The sequence below is a fragment of the Anarrhichthys ocellatus genome, unplaced genomic scaffold (assembly GCF_004355925.1).
Source record: "Anarrhichthys ocellatus isolate YVR2014 unplaced genomic scaffold, GSC_Weel_1.0 scaffold673, whole genome shotgun sequence".
Classification (NCBI taxonomy): Eukaryota; Metazoa; Chordata; class Actinopteri; order Perciformes; family Anarhichadidae; genus Anarrhichthys; species Anarrhichthys ocellatus.
This window is the reverse complement of record NW_022280647.1, coordinates 1-22711: the sequence shown is the minus strand read 5'-3', so window position 1 is coordinate 22711 and position 22711 is coordinate 1. Positions and strand designations below refer to the sequence as shown.

At 43.5% G+C, this 22711-nt stretch overlaps 1 protein-coding gene across 1 annotated transcript; it reads left to right on the top strand.

Annotated features, from left to right (window-relative positions):
* Positions 1-18481: 18481 nt before the first annotated feature.
* LOC116376893 (thrombospondin type-1 domain-containing protein 7A-like) lies at positions 18482-22690 on the top strand. Its single transcript, XM_031838389.1, has one exon. The coding sequence runs from the start codon at positions 18482-18484 to the stop codon at positions 19493-19495; it is 1014 nt and encodes a 337-aa protein (XP_031694249.1). The 3' UTR covers positions 19496-22690.
* Positions 22691-22711: the final 21 nt, after the last annotated feature.

The window sequence follows — 22711 nt, the reverse complement described above, 5'->3', positions numbered from 1 at the left end:
TGTGTGTGTGTGTGTGTGTGTGTGTGTGTGTGTGTGTGTGTGTGTGTTTCAATGCACGTGTGCGTGCTTTGGATCGAGCTTGGCTCCAATATCCGTGTTCTCCGTCCAACACCTCCCACCTCCCTACTGCTGCCGAATCGGAGTCCAAGAAGGATCCCCCGTAGGCCCCGAAAAGTGGGCCTGCACCTCAATAGCTTCAGTGGAGAACTGGCCTAGAAGCGTTACTTTCTTAAATCCATATGCTGAGCTGATTGGTAAAACACCCAAAGAAACAACCTTGCTGTTACTTGAATTAACAACCTGACAGGCCGTAATTTTCCATCAATGTTGTCTCACCCAGGCTTTAATTAACTGAAACAAAAGAACTAGCACTTTATTCCTTGGTTTTTAATAAATTAAACACTTTCAAAGCCTTATTGTTGCAGACAATTCTGTAATTTTTATGTAAATTCAGTGTAAGTTCCATCGACAAAGTCTTGGAACATGTTATTGCCACCTTCCCACTCCTACGCCCCTATGATTTAGAAAACAATGGATTTGTGTAGGACATTCACATAATAGCATTCACATTCAACAATTTGGCCGCCCTGTGCTCCTTTAAAAACAACACCAAAGCGACGACCGGCAGTAAGTAACAATGTTTTCCGTACTGCTCTCAATGAAGCTCGTACAGTTTTGCTCTTGAAGTATATTCATCACTTCCTTCGGGTGAAGAACTGTCAACCAGAAATGCATGTAGGTAAATGAATTGATTATTGATTAATGTCTCAGTTGGAAAGAAAGGGATGATCTTTCAGATAAGTTCAACTTTGTGATGTAGATCCTGAAGACGGATGTGTTTTTAGCCGTTGTACTGGCAGGAATGTCGGCCAGTTGGTCCACCACTTGATCCAGACTTAAACAAACAGACATTCATGTTCACCAGAGGATGAATTCTACTGACTTTGATCGTCCCCTGACCTTTCCTGCTGCATCACCATGAGGTTGTTGTTTTTTTAGTGAAATGTCTCAACAATCATTGGGTGGATTGCTATAAAATTAGCTACGGATGATCTTGTTTCCATCAAGATAAATAATAGAAACTCTGGTGATCCACGGATTTTTCAACTAGCGGCAGGTCAATCTTTAATTGGTCCGATACTTTGGTTTAAGACCAGCTTCCTGCAAAACTAATGACATTACCAACAGCTTACATAGCAAATGCTAACATGCTGAGCTAATTTGGTGATCATGGTAAAAAAAATACCCGCTAAACATCAGTATTTGAGCTGAAAGCACCCCTGTCTTGTTACAGTAAGTCTGGCTCAGCTATAAAGCTGAAATACTTGATTTGTTTTGTAATTTTTAACATACTAGTGCAGTGCTGGATTTGGGCATGGCCTTTGGGAGCGCATGCCCTTATTATTAATATTGAACATGTTGCATGTCTAATTGACACTGCGTTTCCTCGGGTCCCCAGCAATATACATGCTAAGTGTTCATTAGATTGAATGAACGGTTCTTGAGATATGCAAAGGACACACAGACGGACAGATTCCTGTGTGGTGAACTGCTCTCAGGTTATTCATGGGCTGCTGCTCGGTATCATTACTCTGGTTAGCACCTTGCTAGCTGTCTGGCTAAGAATAGCAAGTTAAAGCTATTCCACACAAGGTGACATAAACATAGATTGCATATTGGAATTACTTTTCCTAACATCTACATCATCCTAAGCTACTTTAGTGTGTTATCAGTAACTTTACATTTGATAATTCGGCAGGTTAGAAAATCATTTTATACACAAAAACAACATGAGGCATAAAAATAGCTACTCTTGATGTGTTGCTATTACCTCTGACCAACAACATGCACAGCATTTCAGTCTGGACTCCGTTAACGCTTTTTATTGTGGTGACCTGTCAATTTTGTAAAATTCTACCTCCGTTTTCTGAATCCCCCTCTTGGCATCGCTCTCAGACCGTCTCTCGTGGTACTAGAGGTGATTGTTAGCGGATTATGAGATGATTGTAATTGTATTGCTCTTTAATTCCAAGCTTTGCTGAAGCAGAAAAATGAAAATGTGCCCGTCCCGACACATGACTTGATATGAACTGGCTGTCTGGGGATTCGCTACTTGAATCTCATTGGGTTTGAGCGTAACACTGAAATAATGAATAATGAAACTGCGGGTAGACTTCCTTAAAAGCAGCTTGTGTCAGCTTTTCCTGAACAATATCGGTCTCGAGTGCACAGTAATAATTATCATCGGTGTCATGTCCCGCTGCATATTCCATGCGAGTTTATTCTTATTGCCAAATTTCATTATTATCTTATCGTGTTTCTTCATGCGCCACCTTAGCAGTTTTTATCTGATATCGGGGGAACTGAGACCGGAAAATTCCAAATTTAAGCACGAAGCAAAAAAAAAAAACCAATCATCTGCAATGTCTTTTCTTTGCACAGTTGTTTGTTTTCGAGCATTTAAGCTCATGAACACCACTAATTTCACATTGATATATTGTTGAAGCAGACCCTACATTCAGTATTTGTTAAATGAGCTGATACCTAGCGGCGCTCTCATTGTTGTTGTGATTTACTGCTCGTCCCCAGAGCTCATTTTAAACCTCCTGTTTTTAGGAGACGAGGCTGCACAGCATCCCCTCCTCTAGTATTGCTTTCCTATTGGATTGTGATGTAAAGCGTGATGCATTGTGGGAGGTGGTAATCTAATCCCAGACGCTGGCACTCCTGAGGGTGGGAGATCTCGCCATGTGATTGGAAAATTTATCTTAATCAAGTGACAGCTACATCATCAAGCTGCTTCCCCTCCGGAGCAACACCTGCACAGAACAACACATGCAGATACACTGCGGCATACATGCACAGATACACAGTGAAACACACCTGTAACATATGATCTCTCACAGGTGCATCCCACGCCGGTGGTATTAAAACCTCGCAGCCGTGTTTCACGCTGCCTGCACCCTTTACCCCCCCCCTTGTGTAAATGCATTCACAGTCTTTCACGTCCCACGTCAAGAAAATCCACCGAGCGTGAGCTTAATCCACAAAATACAAAAGATTATCCAACTACTACACGCACGTTGCTGGATATTACCGTCGGAAGGATTTGTATCAGCAGATGAGAAAATGTGGATACACAGTTTAAATCAACACCTGCAGGGTATAATTTCGGTGACCATGCAGCGCGCTGTCATACCACTGTGAGAATAATGTTGAATATTAAAGGGTCAGCTCACTCGGATTACAAAAATACACATCACATTGCCCCCCTCACCTCCAGTGGCATCCATTCGAGGTATGCCTCTGACATTTCTGCTCCAATAGAGTGCTGAAGGGATGACATGTCTTTGTTGGGATTTTTACATTGGATTTTGGATTCATGCCGAAAAAAGCACTGCGGAGAGCACATGTTTATGATACTTACACGTTTTGTTCAGCAAGATAATCTTCACAAATGATCACTGTTATGATTTTAAAAGCGTGAATGCAATTGGCAGAAGTGAAAAGCTAACGTTGAGCTCTAAACAAACTACTCCACGGTTGTATTGATGCGAGGATACACGAGGCTGTAAAGGCGGATGATGATGTTAAGTAGTCTCATTTAGTCACTTGTTAGCAACCTCCTCTTTTTAAAGACTCAGAAAAGTTTGGTATTCACTCACGTATTTTATATCAAAGAAACAAAACGGTAAAATCTGTTACGCTTTTGTTAACCACAAACCTTATTCCAGTCGTCTCAACCAAAAACCCACCGACTTTGAGACGAGTGAAAACGCTGACTCATTTCCTAGTTGTAGGACTCCTTCCTGCAGCACTCTACAGACAATAGAGTTGTGTTGATCTTTAGACAGTTTTGATACATAAAAAACTATCTCTCTTTCGACTTTTTCTTTCACTGTCAGCAGTTTTCTCTGAAAGTAGTTCCAATGAGAATCTGTTGACACAGTGAGGTCTGTGGACACTTTTCTGTTGAATTTTTAAAAATGTAACTTTCTTCCCAAGATGTTCGCACATCCGACTGTGTCACATGCACGTGCGTTTAAAAGTATCACTTGAATGTCCCACATCTTAACAATGTATCGAATGTGGTGTTTCACGTTATTCTTACAACATTGATCTTAAATAGATACTAATCAACTCTCGCTCTGTGTGCACAGGTGTGGGACAGGTATTCTCCTGTGGCAGTGGCTCTCTGTAATTGACAGCGACGTGTGAACAATCTGTCACATTATGTTCAAAAATATGAGAAAAAAATTATAAAGTCAGACACCTCAACACATAATTAGGTCCCTTAAGACCCTTTTATAGTTTGTAAACAATGATGTCATATGCAGTTCGGCAACAAAGGTTGAATTGAAAAGTGAAAGAGCTATGTCACAAAGGCAACCAAACCAAATGGACTTTGTAGACCCGTGTGCTATTAGTGAGAGGGTAGAATACATAAACAGAAGTTTTGTGGCCAAATATATATATATATATATATATATATATATAGACACACACACACACACACACTAAAAGCTTGACAGATCATTCAGAACCAGCCATCTGACTGAACGCAATCATTCTTTTGTGGCCGGCGAGGCCAAACTTTTGATCGGCAGCGAACATGAAAGTGGGCGGTCAGGGTGTAAACAGAGTCCCACGTCACAAGCAAACGACCACATCTCTGAATCGATGCCTGTCCTACTGTTTGGGACAGGTGCTCACCGTGTGGTGTCCACCCCTTTCGCGCCAGGGGGGCGGACAAGAAAATGGTTGTGAGATTTGAAGTCTGTTTTATTTAATTTTTTTCTTAAGCGAAGGCCAGCCTGGCATCCTGCCTTTGTTGTTGTGTTTCTGTCTTATAAATATCGTACGTTTGAGGGATGGAGATGAAATACCACACCCTGACTAGAAGAATATCATCTTCTGGGGAAAACAAGCATCCCTGCTGTGTGTACATCTCATTCTTTCTCTGGTTTTCTTGCTCACAAGAAGAAAACCGCCTTGAACGGTTTGTGCTCTTGTAAAAGCTGCCAGTGCAGCATCTCCCAGACCCGAGGCTTTCATCCACAGGGCGAAGTCACTAAGCCTGCCTCTGACACTCCCTCATTGGCACTGATACCCCCCCTCTCTCTTGCCAAACTATCACACCCCTTTAGGGTAGACTTGCAGGGGTCTGTCGACTCAGATTTGAGTCAGCAAGTCAACAGAAGCCAGTCATGTGAAGCCGCTCGGTGGACGATGTTTGGAGGGCTGCGGTTGTGAATGTGTGTGTTTCTTAATGTTCCTATCACCTCCCCGCAGAACAAGAGCTTTCATTTCTTGGTAAATAAAGATTGCCGCAGTGCACACACATATTTATTTTTACTGTGACACTGATGGGTACGGTCACTGCTCTGTTCTCCCTTCGCTGCCTCTACTTTAAATGCAGACGGTAGCTTCTCCCTGCCACGGCCTTTAAAAGTATTTTCGGGGACTTAATTTCTCTACCTTTTTTTTGTTTTCGCCCTGACGTTTAGCTTCTGTTTCGAGCACACATTAAAGACGATTTGAAGAAAAACCATCATGCCACTAATGTGTCAGACCAACATCAGCTCTCTGAACTTTATGCTTTTTCAAGCATCTAAAGTGTGAATTGTGATTGAAGCTATTTGTTTTCAGTCCCGTATGCAGATTTTTACTCCAAATAGAACAAGACAGCTCTTGCCAGTCATGCTCTCCGTCACCATAGCATCAATGACTTCCTGTGTACCACCGGGGTTTTCACAAGAAAACGATACTCCCTCATTAGCGAGACGAGCACCAGAGCTGTTGCTGTTGAGGGGGGGGGTGAGACATCATTTCCTTTCAAGAAACTGTGCATGTTGAGTACAGCAGCACAGCACGGGGATCTGTCCTGTTTATTTACTAAAGACCAGTGTTGAGTTGTGGCTTTATTCTTTTATTTTTTAAAGAGTTGATTGTTGTTCCGTTGATATCTATCATGTTAGAAGATGAAACCATTGTGAGATGTTGCTTTTGTCCCCCTAGTCTTCCAGTTTTGTAGTAATAGTAACTATTGTTAAAACTGAAATAAAATACAGCAAAATCCAAACTGGAAAAATATGAAAAATAACACAGTTAAGTGAAAACTAATGACAGACAGACCAATCAACAAATCAAACATTGGGTGCACTCTGGGCCCGGGCGAGGATGTGATGATGTCATTGTGTTATGCAGCCCAGTATCTTAGGCATTATGACTTAATGTATTCAATTATTCCACATCTCTACTTTAATGCCAGGGTAGGAGATAGTGAGTCCTTTGTGTAGAGAGGTAGAAGCTGTGGAGGTCGAGATAGTGGATGGGCGTGTAGCACATCTGACTTCCTGTCAGACCTGCAATTAGAATTGCCTTTTTAATTTAGCTATCACCACCATTACTAACAGCACTGTAGACGTGATATTGTAGAAAGTGAGGTGATCCATTTGTGTGGATTATTTTCATTATCAATAAATCTGCCAATTATTTTCTTCATTAATTGATTTGGTCTGTAAAACATCAGAAAAAGTTGGGGGAAAAAATCCCATCAACGTCATCAAATCAGACCCCAAAAAATGTTTATTTACATTTTTTTTTAATAACTGACCTGGCCCCTACTGTCCCATGTCGGTGTGTCTGAGGGACTAATGGGGACACCAATGTTTTAGATTGGTCCAGTATTGAAGGAGAACTCTGCATACCGCTAATCGGGCTGCGATGTAATCGCTCGGGGCAAACCCTCGCCTGCAATGTACATCCACTACAAGAGCTTGTTTTTGCCACTGACGGTCAACATTGTGGAGAGAAAGAAGACGTTTTTCTTACCTTTTCTCTAATCCGGTCTGTTCGTTGTTCTGTCAGGTGACTTGTTGCTGGGAGACAACGATGGAGGCATCAGTGAGAGTTGGAGGGTGGGTTGTCGATGATAGAAAGCGTAGCTAAATATGATTTCGACAATGTGGATGCACTTTGAGATTTCAGAACGAGACTTCTCTTTGAGCGACACTTGGCCAGACCAAATAATTGGCGGTGAGGAATCACATTACAAGCCACTGAGCGTCTGCAGCGCGCTCTCTCTCTCAATACTGGAGCGATTTCACAAATGCTCCTCATTAGTCACGCAGACACTAAACATGGGGAAATAGGGTCAAAGAAAATCACTGGACAAAAAGCATCCATTAATCAAAATGTTGCTTCTTTTCCGATTGACTAATGGCTTAATCATCTAATTGTTGCAGCTCTAATTACAAATCAAATTTAAATTTAAAAAGGTTTTCTTTGACATTTGAAGTTTTGAGATTCAAGTTTTGTCTGAAGAGTAAATCAGTTTGATGATGTTACATTTGATTTTCCACACATTCGCCATATTGTGATGAATCAATACAATGATATGATATAGAACAATATTAGTGTAAAGATTCTGATATCAATCAGCAGAACTAAGTGCAGTAAGTCATATCGCCCTGCTTTAAGTGCACCTTCATTTGTTTTATTAAAAATATCAGTCATATCTAGTTCTTATTGTGTCCACTCTGCAGAGGCTACTGTATGTTTTATGAAGTTAGTTTTAGGCCCAGGAGAATTAAGTTTTCCTTACCTCAGAGGGATGTGTACAGTGATGATAGCCAAACCTTTTTCTGCTGTTTGTAGCCACAGAAAAGGCCATGTATTCAACGAGGTACCTGTTAACGAGATTTGTCATCATCTGTCTGATTCAGCTCAGCGGGGTGATAATGATTGATGGATCGATTGATCCGTCACCTTGTACACTTGCTTCACAGTAATTATTCAAAACAGCTCAGCTCGGGGGGGGGGGGGGGACTCAATCAGTCCCAATCAGGTGGGGATGTGTGAGAGCGTGACTGTGGGTTAAACACCAGGCTGAAGGTTTGGTAATCAGCAGCTGGACACACGTCGTGTCTTCTTTTTAATTTAAAGCCGTCTTCTCCTCAACCTTTCACTTTACACTCAGTACTGCAAAACGAGTCACTAGCACGCTGCCTTGAAGGTTGGCTCGACTGGTAGCCATGACAGCCTGTTACACATGATAAAAACAACTGTGTGGACGATGAAGTAGTGGCTCAGAGGTAGAGCGCGTCGTCTTCCAATCAGAAGATCGGCGGCTCGATGTGTCGATGTGTCTTTGGGCAAAGGCTCTTAACCCCAAATTGCTCCCGTTTGGCTCTGTGGGTGTGAATGCTCGGATGGTCCTGATGGGCAGGTGGCACCTTGCGTGGCGGCCCCTGCCATCAGTGTATGAATGGGTGTGAATGGGGTGAGTGACATGAAGTGATGAAGCGCTTTGAGGTCAGAAGACTAGAAAGGCGCCAGTTACTATCCGTTTGAATACTCTTCTGAACCATTCAGCAAAGTAGGTAAAGAGTAGAGGGCACCTCCACATGATGGAAGACTGTTATTCTTCTGTTTGTTCTCAGGAATGTCAAGGTTACCTGGTTTGTTTTGGAGGGAAATCAGGCATCTTTACTGGAGCGTGTGTGTGCAGCGGAGTGTTGCTCTCGTTGTTGTTGTGCTCTTTTTTTGCTCTCGATGCCTGTTTGCATGTTTTCATGAAGGTGTTCAATGGGAAGTTATGGAGCTGCTGAGGTTGACAGCATCTGACAGTGTTTACGTCTCTTCATGCCAGACCTCTGCACAGACCACTGCTCTTGACTTGTGGGAATCTGTCTGTTTTGGACACCGGCAGTTTAAATTGTGAAGCATCATTCGATGATACGTTCACGTTGCAGCGTTAACGTGGAGGCTGCAGGTCTTTCACTCTGGCTCGGTGCCCGGTTCTTTGGAGTATTTTCTTTGACGCTGCCAACAGCGATATCCTCACTGCTGAGCATGTGGGTGTCGGTAGCATTGGAGCACGTTTTCTGTAATTTATCTTGTCACTCCTCAATCCTTTGGGGGTGTCGTATTGGGGGGGGGGGTATGAACTGACAAACACAGCCTTTCTGTAAACAACAGAACAACAAGCTAGTCTATTTTGGTTCAGCTTCAATTACAGGTGCTTAGAAATGTCATGATGATGTGCAGCTTCACTTGAATGTCAATTTAGTCTCTAGTTGCTGAAGATGCCCACTTAATTTGCCTGGTGAAATTAGAAAGGATTGATTACAGCAACCAATAAATCTATTTATGTACATACGGGCTTGTGAGTATTGATTTGAGACGAGAACATGTAAAGCGATCCATGAAAGCTGAAGGATGAGCGAGTTCTTTCTGGTACCCAGCTATAGCTACTGAGCTACAGCTGGACTGAAGATGCAGTTTCATGAGAGTACATCATATCAAGATCCATCCAGTTCTATTTAATTAGCTCCACAGGAGGGCCTAAAACCCAGAAATGAGGTTACATTTTTTGCATTTCTGGTTCCCTCGTTTTAAAGTCAATTGTTTTTTTAATGGGTTTTTGGTAAATTGCCTGAAATAAGTTCAAGTTCGAGAGATTGTCACCTTTTGTTCTCAGATATATGAGAAAACGTCGGTACCCACTTAGCTAAATGAGACGACTAAACGCCATTATATTAGTGGTGGTGAAGTCACGTGACCGCGGTGTAGTTCCTTTGTAGCTCAACGTTAGCTTTTTAATTGCTTGTCAATTCATATTACAGCTTTAATTATAAAGCTGTAATATGAATTAAACTGTCATGAGCAGAGATCAAAAATGGAGACGACTATTTCACTTTGTGAGACTTGTTGAAATGTAAACACAGAGCCGTCAAAGAAGCTCCTTCAAGCCGTGCGGGACACAATCCAGCTAATGAAATTGAGATCAAGTGTGAGCGGAGAGCCTCAGTCAACGTGGCTTCGTGCCGCCCAGCCCTGAGCAGCGATCCCGCTGAACGCAGGCCGGGGTTAACAATCAACCATAAATGCTAAGCTGCTCAAAGTGTTCCTTCTGATGTTAAGTATTCGCCTCTGGTCTTGTTCCTTTCTCCTTTGCTCTTCTCCACGATAACCCCCCCCCCCGATGCATACTGGGGCCCATTAAGACCAAAACACGCTGATGTCCATCTGGTGCTTAATAGCGATCTTTTGACCGCTCCCCCGAGAGGAATAGCACGATGTGAATAGCTTTTCTTTCTGGGGAGCAGCGTTTGTAGCCGGCTGTGTTCTTGAACACAAAGAAAACAAAGCACTGTTGGCCCTCGCCTCATGCGCACCACATTTGTTTTGTAGCTCTCGGCAAAACATAATTCATTGCTGAGCTTAATGTGAACTCAACGTGGCTCGTTCAATGTTTCTAATACTTAGTTCTGCCAAAGGCTACGCAAACATGCAATTACCACTTTGTACTCCAGATGATTTATTCCGTCCAAACTGTGAAGCTACGTCGTGTTGAATACTCAGTTTGAAGTTGCTCAAACAGCAGGAACAGAGTAGTTAACGAACGCTGGTTTGGGTTTTAAAACTAACAAAGGTTACTTAATGAAACGGACATCTTGCTGTGTTGCTTTGGAGCTGATGGATCAATTTCCACTGAGATTTAAAACACCGTTCACTTTTCTTTTTAATCGTAAAACAAGCTCCACCGGAGCGTTTTAGGTCATTCGTTCGGGCTTTTACGAACCGGGAAATACTATCGAAACACTGAAAGGAGGTTTGTTTGTGTGTAGCCAAATCCATAAAATCAAACCCCTGGAAAATCCTCTTCCTATGCTGTGATTTAATCTGACAAGTTGACAGAGCTCATCCTGATTTACTGGAAGTGTGTGGGAGAATGAATCCTGAGCGACCTGAGGCGAAAAACACTATATACATTAACTCACTTTTACTCTTTTCACTCTGCTGCATATAGAAACACTGACAATATACTGGTGGTGTTCAGCTAAGTTTGCACTCAGGGTGAACAGGGTTTTATGAACTTTTCTTAAGAGTGCACTCACCCTGCAGTGCTTTAAGAAAACTTCATTTTTACCAATTGAGGCAAACTAGCTTATATTTTTTAAAGAGCGATTTAAACACATCCACCGGTTATGGCATCACGGCCGAGATGATCCCGCGACGAACCCTGACCCGGCCCAGAGGAAGGTCCCGTCTTTGAGCGCGAGATGCTGCTGCGGATCTGAGCAGTAATAAACAAACAGAAGCAGAGAGAGAGCGACACAGCGACCCATTCATTAGTGGAGCTGACCCTGCAGGGACAAAGAAGCTGTTCATTAAATAGACACTCGAGGCCCAGTCAGAGATCAGGCTCTCACCTCGCCTGGGAGGGTGTCGCACACCACATATAGTGCGTGGGGCCTGTTGAGGGCCCCATGGGGGCCCCAAGTAAAACAAAGAATAGCTCATTTTAGGATTTAGTTTGCTTAAATAGCTTGCAGAAGTTCCCTTTTCTCTTTGGTGACTTTTTAGGACTTTATTTTAATCTTCATTCTCTGGTTTCTAAAGTCACCGAGCACTTTTAAGAGAAAGAAAAGTTTCTATTGTGACTGCAGTGAAATGTTACTCATTAAAGAAGTAAAACTAGAAGTCCTCTCGAGCAAGAATATGATAGGGGACAATGATTATGACATTTTATATTCCAAATAATACAGTTTGAAGGTTTGATTATGATCCATTCATTCTGTTGAACAGTTGATAGAATACTGTACTTATCAGCACATTTATTTAACATCGCTGCTCCTCAGAGCAGGTCATCCGGCCAAAACCCTCATCTTTACCGATAGTACGGGTGTAAGAAAACTATAATCGATGTACTTGAGTATTGATGTATTATGTGTTGTGATTTTGTATCCACTCTCAAAAACACAGTATTGATTTTTAATGAATAGTTTGCATACAAAGATGAACTCATTGAAGCAGTGCTGTGGAGATGGATGATTCAGGGACAGGGAGAATCTTCACAAGCCTTGTCGGGACACGTAGCGCATCGCCAGATTGTTGCCAACACACATAATCTTATGTTCTATGGTGAAACACAGCACAAACACAGGCTCCCTGACAGACAGACATACTATTACAATCTGAATCTTAAATTTTTTAAGCAAATATTATTAGAAAAAAAAAAAAAGAAAAGTAGGAATTGGGTTGCAAAGAAAAACTTGCAAAGATTTACTGTATTTAGTTTTCTTGGTACTCACATTTAAGACTATCTAGTTCAGATGCACTGTCAGAGTTTTGTTTCATTTAAATGCCGAGTCTGTTATTCAACCAATGATTTCTCAATTGCAGATATTTATCACAAAGTGTTTGGATTACAGCTGTGGTTCTCTCCACCAATCACATACAAACTGTGCATCATGGACACGTCGCCACTTAAACAATGACTGCTGTATGTTCTGAAAGACTACATTCACGTGAAGAATATTGTGATGTTTTTGTGATTCTCTCTGCAGTATTTATTTGGCTAAGTTGTGTTTGCTTACCCCGCTCACTTGTGATTGAGTTTTGCAAAGCGTTGATGCAAACACGCTGCCGGTTTTACATTAACTCTGAGAGGCATGTAAAGTCTCCAGAGGTCACAGTGAGTCAGCTACAACAATCAACAGACACAAAAACGATGCTTTTGTTGCCAAATGATAAAACAACATTTACATTTAGATTGCACAGGTCTGAGCGGTCTAGTAGGATACTCTGGATTTATGTTTGTTCATTTGTCGTCTACATTTGATTTGACTTCGGCAAACAATAGGTGTTCATCAACAGTCATTACACCGTCCATATCAAGACATTATTATTCAGGATTTAGACCTGAGTGAGAGTTATTGATGACTCCGTGAATACTTTCTGATAACCGTGAGAAATGGAGGTGAAGCATGCCGTTTGTTTACACGATGTCTAATGTTGCTGTCAGACTGCATGCAATATTCAAAGGTTAGCTGGAGGCAACCGACCGTGGCTACACATTGATTAACATTCGGAGAAGAAAGACCAAAACATGCAAACAGCTGCAAAGATCTGACAACACAAAACATGTCATAGAGGATATTAGAAAAACGGAATGAGAGGCAGAACTGTGCGTCCTCAGACCAGGCAGGTTGCTCTGTGATCTTTACTCAGTGAGAACCTTATATTCCACAACCTGGGCTGGGGGAGCATTGAGAGCAGAGCCAGACGAACGTCTCGGAGGAGATAACTTCTATCTGGGATGGATTGGATTTGTGTGGGAGGTGTTTTATTTTGGTACCGGAGAAACTGTCGTGATTCTGCTGCATTTGAGATTCGGGATCAGCGTTTTCTCCCTCTGCCCTCAAAACTCTCTATCAGCTGTGGAGATAACATTCACTGTCTTTATCGGTTTGCTTTGTGCAGGCAAAACCTCCAAGTGGCCTTTCTTCTATTATTGGATTAGAAATATAGATTCTATGGACTCAGACAAACACCTGAGAGGATTCATCTAGGGAATACTAATGTAGTTCACCCTCTAAATCTTCGTCCTTAAGTTTCTAAAAACTAGTAGCATGATGTGACCTGGAGCCAAACGACGCCCATCATACCATGCTTACGCATACATGGAATTTGTCTCCGGTTTCCACTCCGCTCTCAATGTACAAACACAAATTTACAATAAACAAGACAATATATATATAAAGAATAAAAAAGGGCAGCAAAAAATTAGAACGGATGTAGGTATAGACATTTAGCTATATACAATATAAGTATAAATATATATTCAAGAGAAAAAGTGTATATATATATACATGTGAAAATAAACCTATAGACAATGGCATGAATTATAAGTGGTGGTAATAGTGCAGTATAACTTATTTATTGTTCATGAGAGTGATGGCCAGTGGAAAGAAGCTGTTCCTGTGTCTGGTGGTCTTGGCGTACAGAGCCCTGTAGCGCCTACCAGAGGGGAGGAGTTGGAACAGCTTGTGTCCAGGGTGTGAGGGGTCTGCAGATATCTTTCCAGCCCGTTTCCTGACTCTGGAGGTGAACAAGTCCAGGATGGAGGGCAGGCTGGAACCAATGATCCTCTCTGCGACCTGACAATCCGTTGCAGTCTGTTCCTGTCCTGTTTGGTGGCTGATCCGAACCACACAGTGATAGAGGAGCAGAGAACAGACTGGATGATGGCTGAGTAAAACAGGATTAGCAGCTCCTGAGGTAGGTTGAACTTCCTGAGCTGGCGCAGGAAGTACAACCTCTGCTGTGCCTTTTTCCGGATGGTGTTGATGTTGGAGGCCCACTTCAGGTCCTGGGAGATTGTGGATCCCAGAAACTTGAAGGTCTCCACAGCAGACACAGTGTTGTTGTGTATGGTGAGGGGGGGGGGCAGTGTTGGGGGGCTCCTCCTGAAGTCCACTGTCATCTCCACAATTTTGAGCTTGTTTAGCTCCAGGTTGTTCTGACTACACCAGAGTACCAGCTGTTCAACCTCCCGCCTGTACGCAGACTCATCACCGTCCCCGATGAGGCCGATGATCGTTGTGTCGTCTGCGAACTTCAGGACCTTGACCGTTGGGTCCTCTGAGGTGCAGTCGTTGGTGTAGAGGGAGAAGAGCAGTGGGGAGAGCACACAACCCTGGGGGGCGCCAGTGCTGATAGTCCGGGTGCTAGATGTGATTTTTCCCAGCCTCACCTGCTGCATCCTGTCAGTCAGGAAGTTAGTGATCCACTGGCAGGTGGAGGCTGGCACAGTGAGCTGGGAGAGTTTGGGTTGGAGTATTGCTGGGATGATGGTGTTGAACGCTGAGCTGAAGTCCACAAACAGAACCCTTGTATATGACCCTGGGGAGTCGAGGTGTTGCAGCATGTAGTGCAGTCCCATACTGACTGCATCATCCACCGACCTGTTTGCACGGTAGGCAAACTGCAGGGGGTCCAGCAGGGACCCTGTGATGTCCTTCAGATGGGTCAACACCAGTTTCTCAAAGGATTTCATGACCACAGACGTCAGCGCGACGGGCCTGTAGTCATTCAATCCTGTGATGGAGGATTTCTTGGGGACCGGGATGATCGTGGAGCGTTTGAAGCAGGAGGGTACTTCACAGAGCTCCAGTGATCGGTTGAAGATCTGTGTGAAGATGGGGGCCAGCTGGTCAGCACAGACTTTCAGGCAGGAGGGTGACACACCGTCTGGGCCTGGTGCCTTCCTGATCTTCTGTCTGTGGAAGAGCCGACTCACATCCTCCTCGCAGAACCTCAGTGCCCGGTGGGGGGTCGGTTGGAAGAGGTGAGAAGGAGGCAGGGGGTGTAGGTGGTTGTTTGATGGTGGGGGGTGTGAAAGTGGGCTTATCAAACCTGCAATAGAAACAATTCAGGTCATCAGCCAGTCGGTGATTGGCCTCAGTGGGGGGGGGGATGGTCTCCTGTAGTTCGTGAGTACTTCCAGGCCTCTCCAAACTGACGGGGGGTCGTTGGCTGAAAACATTGATACCGTGAGGAGTGAACCCACCTTTGAACGCGGCGTCACGTTGACTGGAGATAGATCCTGTCGGCTGTTTCAGCTGCTGAGATCAGAGAAAAGGCAACAAGCATCCTCATCAGAGGCAATCATTGGCCGGAAATGTGCTCCTGATTATCTGCCGGGAGTGATTTTAAACTCATGCATGGACGTGGGTCAACATGAGCTGCCCTCACACACCGACTGCCCACAAAGGGCCAATCAGCCAGAGGCCCCATGCTGATATAATCAATTACCCAGGACTTTAATGTGAGGTGAAAAGTGAAGCTGCCCAATTAGTTTGATTTCTTCTCCCTGCTCGTATGAATAGCCTTTGGATAAGACACTGCGCCTGAAGGTACCCTGCTTTAATTGGTGTTTTTCAACCTGCTCAGTGTACCAGCTGAGTTGGGATGATTGGGTTAAAACAGTTTTCATGCTGTTAGCTAAGTTTTTCTTCATGGAGAAAAACAAAATGAGGCCCTTTGCTCTCTGTTTGATTCCATACAAGCTTAAATGTAATGAAATAATGTGTGTCGGCCCTAGTGTGAGCGAGCTCTTGTTTGTATTTATAGCGCATCGTGAATTTAAGTGAGCAGAACAGATACATATATATATATATATATATATATATATATACCAGTGGTGGGCCGTCAGGGCCTGCAAGGCCTTCTCTGCTGGCCTAAACAGAATCACAAAGTTATAGCTATTTTATAATTTATCTTAAATACACTACATGTATTATAATTTATAAAATTATTTTTCCCATTATCTTATTTTCTCATTGCACAGCTACTGTCTTCCTCAGTTGCTCTGCTTCCAGTGCAGCTTGTTTTAAGTAGAGCTTTTATCCAATCAGATTTCACCTCTGTGTCTCTAGGTAAGAAGACAGGCCCGAGGCCTGCAGAGTCTCAGGTGCAGCCAGTGCAGATTAAAGTAAATGGGGACGATATTGTTGATTGTCATAGTGTTCAACCAATCAGATCTTTAGTTTGACATGTTGGGCGTATTCTTTGACGTGTCAGAGCCTGCGAGCCGGCTTATAATGACGTCAGCATTACATGCCGCTCAGTGTCCATGTGTACGCGAGGTGCAGTGTGCTGTGATTGGTCAGTGGGCGAGCACGTGACTATCGTGAAACGAAACTTAACAGCAGAGGCTTAGTCGGGTAGTAAATCACGTCACGTGATGCAGCTCAGCCAATCAAATATGGGCATTCTGATGCAGCACACACCATGACACAGGGGGCTGAGACGAGGAAAGACATTGCAGAGCAGTCCGTTCAACGTTGAAATTGTGAAAGTAAAATCCTATGATAATCTCTTTGGGTCGCGGCTTGTCATTAAGGAATGATGGCGGATCCCACAACCAGACCAGCTGAGAACATTATATTTTCCTGAATTTAGGCTTTTGCATTTTCTAAATGCTCTAGCATTATTCAAACGACTCGTACCCAACGGTTTAATACGAAGATGTACATAGTTACAGCATTAAAAATGAATAATAGCTGTGGCGCCATAATGTGGTTATAAGGTGGTATTTCAGCTGCAGGACAACAGTGAAGGGCTAGGTATAAAATGCACGGCCTGCCACTGATATATACATATATATATGTATCTGTTTTGGGCTTTTCAGAAGACAAGGTAGGGAGGTAAAAGTTAGGAAAGGAAAGGTACCTAAAGGAGGATACATAAAGGCAAAACAAACAGGCCTGGGGTTGATAGGGTTGTTGACGAAGACAGCAATGAATGAGGACGATGGTATAAACCGGCGACTAGCATCACAAAACATTTGAGCTGCTGAAGGATAAAGCTGCTGTTACTCCTTATTGTCCATAATGTTTTAGTTAATTTCTTGATACTTTCCAACATTATTAGGAATCATTAGGATCCCATTGGTCCCTTGTGAAGATTTCATTCTTTAATAACAAAATGAATAGTTTCAATGTTTAATGTAGCAGGACGGTGTACGTTAGAGTTAGTCACATTAAACCACAGCGCTCATGCTCATCGTAGTGAAGGGAGATGTCGCCCGGTGCAGCAGTGTGGCTCGATGTGGCTTTAGATACAAACACCATACCTCTATGTGGGATCAACTCTCTGTTCGGTTTGTTCTCTGGACAGATAATGCTGACTGCAACATATCTCCAGCCTTATCCTGTGAGGCCACTGTAAAAAGCCCTGTTCTTCAACTCAGCATTGCTGTTGTGTTTCTCTTCACTGCCCCAGGCCTCGAGGACTGTTTGCTGGATCTCTACTACAACTAGTATGAGAGGATCAGAGGAGGCTTTGCCAGAGACTTGTGTACAGACAAATATGTTTGTTGATGTTTGTGGCACTTCCTGCTCGTTGCCAACAGTTTGATGAATGACACCGATAGATTACGAATGGCCCCTCTAAATTAGCTTTACTGTGATCTCCAATAACCTCCGCTGTTGCACGTTGTGTTCTGTTTGTATTCTGACTGTTACTAGCTCGCACCAATTGAACCGAGTGTGGCGCACAACAAGGTGACATTCTGTTTTTATTGAACGGGACATATTTAGTTTGCGCTCACACATTCTACATCAAGGACCACATTAGAGGAGTCTGTGAATTCACTGCGCCGTCCTTGAAGATGCATTATCTGCTCTTCCTTCAGCGATGGAAGGTTTGACGTGTTTGACTAATTGATGCTTGCATAATGATGGAGTTCTGTTTTTAAAGGCACAGAGGAGTTTTCAAATGGCATCAGCGAGTGTTACTAATGTTACTAGGAGGATGTTTCTCTAATTCGACACATGGAATCACAGCCTTTGTTATGACAGCCGTGGCTTCTGCTTACGTTGTGCATACTGACGTCTGTATGTGCAGCCCATTATTGTGAGGGAATCAAAGATGAACGGATTAGAATTTGATGGTCACAGGTCACTGTGACCTCACAAAATGACTCAATATTTCATCTGCTAATTATGACAATTTCACATAAATGTCTAATAAGATAAAATGATGAAGTGAAGGATGTAAACTGCGACTTGACTGCGAGGCAGTAATTCTAGTTTTATTAAATGTTCCATTATTAAAAGTACGCCTTGATGCAATCTCTCTCAACTTACATTATTCCGATTTCCATCCAAAACCAGTAAAAGTTCAGATGTTTTGTCTTTTCCTGAGCTGTGTCTTGATCGTCTTCTGTTATGACAAAGAAATTGGCTCTTCAGGTTTCTTACTGTACTCAAGACTGTTCTTGGAGTTGCACCTGAAGCTCAAATGTTTTATTGTTTGGTATTTTTCACATCGTAACCTGACCCGGTTCATTTGTTTCCCAGGTCCATGGGGAAGATGCATGGGCAGCGACTGCGGCCCGGGAGGCAGCCAAAGCCGGGCGGTCTGGTGTGCCCATGTGGAAGGCTGGACGACGCTACACACCAACTGTGACCAGGGCCAGCGTCCCTCCAACCAGAGGAACTGTTTCCGTGTGTGCGACTGGCACAAGGACCTTTACGACTGGCAACTGGGTGCCTGGAATGTGTGCGTGCCAGTTTCGGCGAGGACCTTATGGGCCTCGCGGCCGTTCACGTGCAGTGGAGGTGAGGAGGGCATTCAGACCCGGGAGGTGGGCTGCATACTCAAATCGGACGAGTCTCCAGCGGAGGATGCCATCTGTGAGTACTTTGAGCCCAAGCCTCGCCTGGAGCAGGCGTGTTTGATCCCTTGCCCTCAGGATTGTGTGCTTTCCGAGTATTCGCCATGGACGTCCTGCTCCAAAACGTGTGGAACGGGCCTCAGGAACAGGGTCCGCAGTGTCCTGGTTCCTCCACTTTTCGGGGGCGCGGTTTGTCTCAACCTAACCGAGTTCCAGTCCTGTAAGCCGGGGCCTTGCACGGGTCCAGAGGGCATGTACAGTCTCAGGGTCGGACCGTGGAGCCCTTGCGCCCTCCCACAGACTCGAACGGCACGCCAAGTTAAGCGCAGGAAAGGAAAAGGCCAGGGGCTCAGGGAGCGTGCCGGGGTCAAAGATCCAGAGACCAGGGAGCTAATCCAGAAGAAACGAACCAGGAACCGCCTCAACCGGCAAGAGAGTCCGTTCTGGGACATCCAGGTGGGCTACCAGACCCGGGACGTGACCTGCATACACAGGAATGGCAGCACTGTGGCTCGCAAGTGAGTGGCAACATTTTCTATGTTAATGTGAGATGAAGTTCATTTGTTTTGTATTTTTTGTCTCTTAGCACTTTTATACCCCACTTCAATTTTGTTGCTTCGGCAATGATGAGACATTCATTTCAAAATAAGGCAATTCTCTTCTATGTTCGAGGCATTTAGCAGAGATAACGCATTTATTGAATCTATATTAGTCTCATTTTATGTTTTTTCTTGTATTTATTGTCAACATTTCCATCCATCTATTTATATTTGTCACCAACTAAACTGCTGTACCTTCGACGTTTAGTTGTCCTCAAGTCGGTGCATTTCTAACGAGATGCCAAATCTGTCCTCCTGAAGGTTTTCTCTTCTCCCTGTCGGGAGGTGACACGCGGCGGAGGATGTTTACCGGCTGTGTGTTTGCCACCGCTGTGCCTGTCAGAGCAATGAAGCACAACTCACCACAGTGTATCTGATGTCAGCCTCATGGAAGTGGCAAAGCAACTCACTTTGTGACATGAGATCAATCTTAGTGTGTTACTTTTCAAAATAAGGCAATTTTCTGAGTTTTGTCCTCGAATGGATGTGTGATGACGTGTTATGAGAAATGATGATATGTTAAGAAGAGCGCCACTCAAAATGACTTCACTCGATAAGACATGAAGTCAAATTGCTACAGAAGATCTTCTAAAATAGACAACGGGAAGCTTTGGTTTCTGTATTTTAAGGTTAAGGTTACAACTTCTGGAGAAGTTTAAGGACCAGTTCGCCCAAATAACGGAATATAAAAAACAGGTTTTCTCACGTACCAAGCCATGTAGAAAAGGTAAGTTAAATGTCCAAAACTGTCTAAAAGGCTAGACAATGCTAAAAAAAAGTAGTTTCTCTGATTTAAGGGTCAAATGTGTGATGATAAGCTGCAAAGGTGTCAGTAAAGAAAATGACTCGAAAAGAAGCAGCCAAGGCAGAATGAGAGATTAAACTACAACAACTAAAATGTTAAACAGTATCAAGTCAAAGATCATTACCTGAATAGGTAATTGATTTAGACCTTCAGTGGGCACTCTTATCCTAAATACATGCTGTAATTATATACGAGTGCCTCCATTCGTAGTGTCGGTTAACCTCTGGCCCTGACGTTAGTATTGCTGCGAGCTACAAAGTCCCGTTCTCTGACTACAAACGAGACGCAGCAATAGCTCTCAATTCACTCTCATTTCTCAGCAGAAGTCTGTGCTTTAAAATGTGCATCAAACCTTTTACTTCCAAGAAATGAATCTGCCTCCAGCAGCAGAGAACCCCGTCACTGTAAAAAAAAAAACTCACAGACAGTTACTTTGTTGGTGTTATCCCTCATTAACCGCTCATTTGACCCACTTAAACCTAAAACAACAGGACGTTTGAGCACCTAGAAATCCACAGCTGCTGTCCGCTCTTCAGACTTTTGTTACGTTGAGGATGTTGATGACTTAATTAAACAGGAAACCATGAGTGATTCTGGTTCTTGCCACAACATGAATTGCTGTTTTTCATATTAACCCTCTGATGTTGATCGGCGATTCTTTTAAAGATGAATTCTTTCTGTGGATCTTTCATCTCTCTCTCTGTTCCTCGACTGACAGTAACTTAAAGATGTCACCGTTCTTCCCGAGGAACTTGGATTTGGGACTTTCGCAAGGTCTCTGATCTCCAGGAAAGAATCAGTGACAATGTCAGCAAAGCAAGCCACATCTGTCACATACGACTGTACTCCAGGATTTGATCAATTATGAACTGAATCTATTCATTAATGCTTTGTTGGCGCAGAGCTCTCAGCAGTGACTGGGTTCAAACATTTCAAAGGCAGCATGAAAACAGCCCCCATGCCCTTAGGAGCATAAATATTAATCCTTGACTTGTTTATGTCTCGTCCTGAAATATTAATAGTTGTTTTTGCCACTTTCGTAAAAGTGGAACAAACTTCCCAGTGAAGCGATAACCCAGTCGTTTCCTCGCCAGACGCGCTCTGAACATCTTTCTCACTTCATTTCCAATTTAGTTTGATGAACATCTGTCATTGAGCCGTTACTTTCTCCATCGTCCTGCGCTCATCCCAAACAGGGCCCCCTCCTCATAACGCTGCTGGGGTCGTATTAATCGAGCTGTTAATTATTCTGCTGTGCCACATTACATCATTGAATTAAAGGGTCATTTTCATTCGCCTTTAGGGGCTCTTTAATCACTCGACCCACATGGAATTATGTTTTTAGACCATTTTATCGGCTGTGTTTTAATGCAGCTCAAGTAATGAGCCTACAAGTGTGGAAATGTGGAAACTTTCTGACTGCTTTTATTTAGTGTGGGAGCCCTCGGACTCCATTGTCGCGAGTCGCTGCTGTGTGAAACCTACAGGCTTAGAAAAGAGCATTTTCCAGACTTCCTCTTACTTATTTAAATAGGGAATGATTGTGTCCTCATTCTGTCTGGATGACTGAGATGAAGAAATAATGACTCCTTTCTCCCGCAACTTTGAAATCTCCACCAAAATGTTCAGGCATGCACACAACCAGCGGAGAAGACTCAAAGGATCCACATGCAGCGAAAAGAAATGGGTCATTGGCTGCATTAGGGGCTTTTTTTAAGAAAAACATCTGTGACAGGAAATCCAGCCATCGCCCTCATGCATCACATTCACTGTTAAAATTCCTCTTTGCAAAAACGACTCCGGTGCACTCAGAGTGCTTTGTGGAAAATCTTAATTCTGTATTTTTTTTTGTCGGTGTCACTTCACTATCCACTTCAAAGACTGCAGAGGTGTTTTAATCTGCAAAGAGAAGAGGAGAAAGAGACAACATACTCGGCTCATACATTTCCTCATCTGTACCCAGAGTCTGAGTCGCTGGAGGTGAGGTGTGGCGGCGACGTCTAAATGAGAGGTTTCTAAATGAAGCAGAGCCGTAATTAGCACTAATAGCTCGTCAGCTGCAACGCCCCGAGGGGAAACACATCCACACTGAGGAGAGGAGAGCGGTCGGCTTTAGTTAGAACACATTTCTAATGATTCGGAAGGAGCCCAAGGAGAGGACGAGTTATTCATTACATCTAAATGTATTTACATGATCAAAAGATGTGCGCCAGCGATTGATCGGAGGTTGTTTTTGGTTTTACTTAAGACTTCCACACACGACATGCCACACCACTCCTGTTTTACACTGCTGTGTGTGTGTGTGTGTGTGTGTGTGTGTGTGTGTGTGTGTGT

What these genes read in the sequence shown, in the direction of transcription:
- LOC116376893 (XM_031838389.1), top strand. Translation starts at nt 18,482, where the DNA reads ATGTTTTGTCTTTTCCTGAGCTGTGTCTTGATCGTCTTCTGTTATGAC.